Below are 6,287 nucleotides of genomic sequence, written 5' to 3' on the forward strand. Positions count from 1 at the left end.
CCTCCCACCTACCACTTGAGCACCTGGCCAGATTTATGCTTCCAAGACACTCAATGTTCTCATCTATTTTAAAGGAATTAAGCTTGCTGCTGTAATATTTAAGCCATTCCAAGGATCATTTACTAGCACCGCTCCTGCTAGTCTTCAGGCTTCTCAAAATCCCTAGCCCAGGCAATAGAAACAGTGAGAACTTCAACAGCTTCTCTCTTTCATTCATTCTCTCTCTCTCTCTCTCTGTCTCTCTCGCACAAAACTCATGCATTGTGTAAGCATTTCCCTAAATCACAGAGAAAGCCACTGAAAAACACAGTTGAGCACAGAAGCATGCTAAACACCAAAAGTAACAGAAGAGTCCAATTTTCAAATCAAAAACCTAAATTTTAAAAAATCAATATTGTCCAAATTTACAAAATAGAAAATAATATAGCTTAACTCCATTCTCTGGGTGAGATCCCTAACATATACACCTTACTGCACGGGGTTGTCTCTTCCAGTTTTATTTTAAAGCTATGTGTATTGACTTTGGACTTGAGCCAGGTGAAAAGATTTAACATGACAAAGAGAGCCATTGAAGGTATGGAAGTTATAAACTTCCTTATTTGTGGGGTACTTCAGCTGGACTGGGTGCAAGTCTCAAAGCTAGAGTTGGAGTGGGATGGAGGCCTGTGTGTTTGGGCTGCCTTTGGATTCCTGATGAAGGTCAAAATATCATCAATGGATTTTTTACTTTACTCATTCAACTTCGTCTGAGAAAAGATGCCTGCAGTGGTGAAAGGAGGACTCACAATGCCGAAGTTATTTCATTCTTTGCAATACACCATGACGAACTTAACAGCTGAAAAGCACATTTTCAAATGCTGACTTGAAATCAGTCCTTTGCTAAAAATCAGAAATAGGACCTGCATCTTATTTGCCTCTGTTTATTAAATGTGTGTATGTACACATCACTTGCCTCTAAATTCTATTGCTGCTACTAGGAAAAGCATTTTACCTATGTAAGCTGAAAATATATAAAACGTTTGAGGCCCTTGTTAGCCCTTTATGCTCCCTTCATTCTCAGTTCAAATGCAGTGTTAGTGAATTCCAGGAGATTAGAATATTCCATAGATGGCTTTTAATTTTATTTTGCAGGAAGTAGTACAAATGGTGTTTCATTTTTTTTAACTGTAGATGATTTCTGCTTGGGAACAAAGTTTCAAGAGTTTCCTGGCCCAGGGTGGATAAGTTTTCCAGGCTTTCTTTAGCTGATCGTGTTGATATAATTGTGAATTGGGCTTGATGAATGAGTTTAGTTGTCCCCTGTCTGACGAGCTTTAGTGGCTTCATGCATTTTAATCAGTCCAATGATTCATTTATTTTCCACCTTTTTTTTTTTTGGCTGTGTGTGGGATCCTTCCTTTAAAAAAAAAAAAGTCACAACAGGATTTTTTTTTTTTTTTTTTCAGATAACCCTCTGAAGATATAAAGGTCGCAAGTGCTAAGGGTTCTCCTAGTGGAGTATAGACATGATGATTTCTGGGTGGGTTTCTCTGTTGCACAAGGTCTCTTGTTTAATCATTTTACACAGTGAAGTGTTAATCACCATTTAAGTTTGTCTTTGTCTTGTAACTTCATTAGTTGAATACACACCTCACTCTGGAAATATGGTGACCCCTTCAATAAAGTTTTAATTGGCCTTGAGCCATACATTCTTGGCAAACTTTAATTCTCTGCAAAAATCTGAAGAAAAGCAAATACTTACAGGCAGGTATTTAACTTCATTCATTTCTTTAAAATAAATGCACCAAGCATTATTTTCCCAGATGAAGGATTAAAGAGAAATCTATTCAGTTAAAAGTGAACAGGTTTCTTGACAAGCTATGTGGACTTTTAAGTAACTTCTGAAAAAGAAAATTTCAATGACTGCAATAATTTAAAGGACCAAGGAAATGAAGGGTCACTGCAAATAGGTGTATCAGAATATAAATATTGAGTAAGCAAGTTTGCTTTCAAATTCTTTATCTCCATATCGCCTCTACCTGGTTTCGATAGAAGCCTTATATTCATACAACTACTATTTTGTAAAATGTATGTTTTAAGATAGACAAAATAAATATAAAGTACTATTTTTTTTTTTCATGAACAGTTTCTCTTTCAGCACTGCACATGTGCACCTGATCTATACTAGAGAATAGATTATTTCATCTCTCTCTCTGGGCAAATGTCTTCAAGAGTTCGTCTGAATAATTTCTCCCCTAGTCTGCAAGTGCGTAAGAGGAGGTTTGTTTTAAAAATAAGTTATGAAAATGACAAAGTACTCAGACAATGAATTGCAGAAAGCATGCTTAGAGAAGCACTACATCTATCTTTCATAGAGTTGTTTGTAGCAACTTTTCAAAAACACACACAACTAAAATTTGAATTTACATATTTTAATGAGAAAATATTATTTGGACTAGGTTCATAATTTAATGTAGACACCTTTTTAAAATTCTTTGTCTTAAAACAGGCATGCTGGGAACAAGAACATCAATATTTAAAACGCCATGCTAATTCTGTACAGGGAGGGAGAGAAAATGAAAGGTAAAAATGGTACAGCTCTGATAACACTACAATTTTTTTTTTTTTAACTTAAGCAGGTCACACCAGAACAACAGTTTGTTTTCCAGCAAATTACCTAAGATTCTAAAGGAATATAGCAAACAAAAGTGCATTTTACACAGTGTATAATCATTCCTATTCACAATCATTTACATCTCTTTGCAGCCCTTGAGCTTCTTGAAAAAGTTCCTGTAGCAAACAGAAAGACTTGTCCATGGGAGACCTATCTGGTGACACCTCCTTCATGTTACCAGTCAGCTTATCTAAGTTCTTCTAGGGTTGCCCTTGATGGTTTCTTAGTTTGGACTTATTTCATTTTCTTTTTTCCTTCCAACAATAAAATAAATAGTTAAAAAGGTCTCTAAGTAATCGGAAAGTTAACATCCTAATTAACTTTCCCATACCCACCCCTTCCCTCCCCTAAACCTGGCCAGAAATGCAGAGTAAACATTCACATTACAACAGGTACTTGTAAAGTGGGCTTTGCCCGCTCGCCCGCCAAAGCAATACGGATTCAAGTTCACTGTTTACGTTTTACCGGGCGCTTTGTAAACATACAAGGTTACTTTTACTTTTATTTTGTTTGTGTTGAGGACAAACGTCTCCTTCCCAGCTTAGTAGCCTCTCCCCTAAACTCCCAGCGCGAGGAGCCTCTGGCAGAAAACAAAACCCAAAACAAAAAAACTCCGCAGAAGCCGTGGAGGCAGGGCCGCTTCTCAGGGAAGCTGTGGTCCGCCCAGCCCCTGCCGGATGGGCGGAGGCGAGTAGGGTAGGAAGTTAGTGGTCCCTTTTCGCGGCAGATTTCCAAGACGTAAACAGAGATCTGGCTCTCCGCTGGGTGGCTGCAGCCCACATGGGAGATGTGTTCCAGGAAACCTCGGAGACGGTTTCTCTGGGCTTGGAGCAACGGCGCCGTGTCCAGAGCCTCGCGGATCCGGGCCGAACGAAGACGCGCTCCTCTCCGAGGCGGCAGGAGGCAGGAACTCCCCTGCCTCTTCAGTGGGAGAGGGTTTCGGGGCCCCGGGCATGGGAAGACTTGGCTCAGGCGTTCCTTGCCTTTCCCTCTTGGGGGCGAGGACAACTCTCACGCGCGCCTCCTGGCCCATCTGCAAGTTTGTGTTTCGTTTCCTGGGTCCAAAACAAAAGTTCTCACGGGGAAGAGAGGGTTGGCCGAAGGTGAAATGGACAAATTAGGGTGTCCCAGGTCGAGGAGGGCAGGACTGGGAGCCGGGGGAGGCGAGTGAGCTGGCGGGGAGGGGAACAAGAGGGGGCGCCGGCCTCTGCGGGTCAGTGCACCGCCACTGAGTGCAAGGCGGAGGCCGGGCTGGTGAGCGTTTCGCTGGGAGTAGCGGGGCTGCTTTGGCTGGTGGCTGTTTGAGAGGACGTGGGGCTAAGCGAGGGCGGCGAGTTCGAGAGCAAGGTGGGGATGGGCGCAGGCAGCGCGGGTAGGGCAGGCACTGCGGCCGGTGTGGGCTTGATGGGCACCGGGATGGCGGGCAGTGTCTGGCCCGCTGCGTGACACAGAGGCTTCAGTGGCACGCCATAGGCGCTGTAATCGCCACTTGCCATGGAGATGGGGGTGGCTGAATCGATCATGCCCGCGGAACCGTACACGTGTGGCCAGCCGGTGCCCAGCGAGCTGCCCATCGTAGTCAACTGGTTGGGGAGCGGGTAGGCGGCGGGCACGGGCTGCATGGCGGAGAACGCCAGCCCCCCGGGCATCTTGTACTCGCGTGCGATGATATTCTCGATGGCAAAGGGATGCTTGAAGCCTGAGGGCTGCGCCACGCCGCCCAGGTTGTAGGCGGCCGTGGGCATCTGCGGCAGGTGCGTGCCCGAGGCGGCCAGCGCGCTCAGGCGCAGCTTGGCCTGCTGCTGCAGGTACTGCGCGGCGTCAGCGGGCTTGCTGGGCGCCAGGTGGTCCGACTTGAGCACCTTGAAGCGCTTGCGGCGCCTCAGGAAGCTGCCGTTCTCGAACATGTCCCCGCAGCTGGGGTGCAGCGCCCAGAAGCTGCCCTTGCCAGGCTGGTCTGGCCGCCGCGGGATCTTAATGAAGCAGTCGTTGAAGGAAAGGTTGTGGCGCAGGCTGTTCTGCCAGCGCTGCGTGTTCTCCCGATAGTAGGGGAAGCGGTCCATGATGAACTTGTAGATTTCGCTCAACGGCAGCATCTTCTCTGGCGAGCTCTGGATGGCCATGGCTGTTAGCGATATGTATGAGTAGGGCGGCTTCTGGTCGCTATACGTGTTGCGGCCCGGCCGAGGCATCTTCTTCTTTGCCCCCTCCTAGCTCTGGGTCCGCGCGGGCCTGCTCGGATCTGGGAAGGGGGAAAGATAAGCGGGGGAGGGAGGGGGACGTGGATGCACAGACGAGGTCAACCAGGCCAAGAACAGACTTCGGGGGTGGCGCAAGTAGGGGGCTTTGGCGCTGGATCAGCCAGCGTCTAAGCTCTTTAGCCACCAACTTTGTGTGTCGAGTGGGACGCAGCCAGGGGGCGCGGGAAGGGAAGCCGGCGAGCGGCGTGAGAGTAGCCTGGAAGTAAGCCCGGACCTGGAGCGGGAACTGGGGGTAGAGATGCAACCGTGAGCCGCTCACCTTAAAGTTGCCCCAAGTTGCGCGTCCGCATCCGGGATGGCGCTGCTGCTCGCCTTGTTCCTCCCGGCGCGCAGCCAGGGCGCAGTGTCCAGGTTCGGCTGGGCTCCGTACGTCTCTGAGCTCAGCAGCTCAGTCCCGCAGCGCCCCGCGCCGCCCGGTCCCTGGCGCTTCTGGCCGTGCGCTCCGCGGGTGGCCGAGCTCGGCTGTGGAGTTCCGGCGCGGACGCTGGCAGCAGCGGCCTCGGGGCTTCGGAGGGCGCTGCTCTGGGCTCCGTAGCTCCGCTGAGCTAGGTGGCTGCCTCCATGTCCTCCCTCGAACCATCTGATAGTTTTAAGCGGTGACAGGAGCAGAAAAGACCCCTGTAGCGGTGCTTCATTAATGTGCCACTTCTTAGCTATCATATGACAATCGCCTTGGGAGGAGGAGGAAGAGGAGGGGGAGCGGGGGATGCAGAGGGAGGGGACTGAGCGAGAGGGAAAGAGCCTGGCCAGCTCTGGTTTCTTTCACACCTATTTACATGGACACCTTGGCCAATAGGAATCACTTCCAGCTCAAGACTGGGCGAGGGGGAAGAGCCTCTGCCACCGGTGGGAGCAGGACGCGCCGGCCAGGGTGCGCGGTGTGAAGGTATGGGGTGGTAGCGGCGGGAGCAGGGATACAGGCTACAGGCGACCACTCACATTCAGAGACCGAGCTGCTGCGCAGATGGTATTTGACATGGAAATTGCTTGGCTATTGGGGTATTTTGTTTCCTTTGCAGTGTATCGGGTTTGTATTGTTGGCTAACTTAAGGCACAGCTTTCCCCTGAAGGAGACTCTTTCCTTGCGCGTGGCATTACCCGGGAATGGTTACACGGGTTAATTGTAATGAAAATACACCCTTCCCCTAGTCCTCCGAGAGGCAGGTCAAAGTTTGATTTGACCTTCCTAGGCTGCTTCCTTAACGCGGCACAGTGGGTGTGTAGCTTTAAGCGAGGGTTTTAAAAGACAAAAAAAAAAAAAAAAAAAACTATCGGACAGCCCCGTGTAAGAGCCTATTTTGAATCTAAGTGTATTGGCCAAATTAAAAGAATTAAAACAGTGTATCTGTGCAAATAAGCAAGGTCTTCACTTT

At 48.4% G+C, this 6,287-nt stretch overlaps 1 protein-coding gene across 1 annotated transcript; it reads right to left on the reverse strand.

Moving 5' to 3' along the window:
- Positions 1–2,395: 2,395 nt before the first annotated feature.
- Positions 2,396–5,646, reverse strand: FOXB1 (forkhead box B1). The gene has a single exon (XM_059890839.1). It carries the CDS (start codon positions 4,843–4,845, stop codon positions 3,868–3,870), a length of 978 nt encoding a protein of 325 aa, XP_059746822.1. The 5' UTR covers positions 4,846–5,646; the 3' UTR covers positions 2,396–3,867.
- Between the last annotated feature and the right edge of the window lie 641 nt (positions 5,647–6,287).

The sequence above is a fragment of the Bos taurus genome, chromosome 10 (assembly GCF_002263795.3).
Source record: "Bos taurus isolate L1 Dominette 01449 registration number 42190680 breed Hereford chromosome 10, ARS-UCD2.0, whole genome shotgun sequence".
NCBI lineage: Eukaryota > Metazoa > Chordata > Mammalia > Artiodactyla > Bovidae > Bos > Bos taurus.

Coding starts and splice junctions, on each gene's coding strand:
- FOXB1 (XM_059890839.1), bottom strand. CDS start 4,845: ATGCCTCGGCCGGGCCGCAACACGTATAGCGACCAGAAGCCGCCCTAC.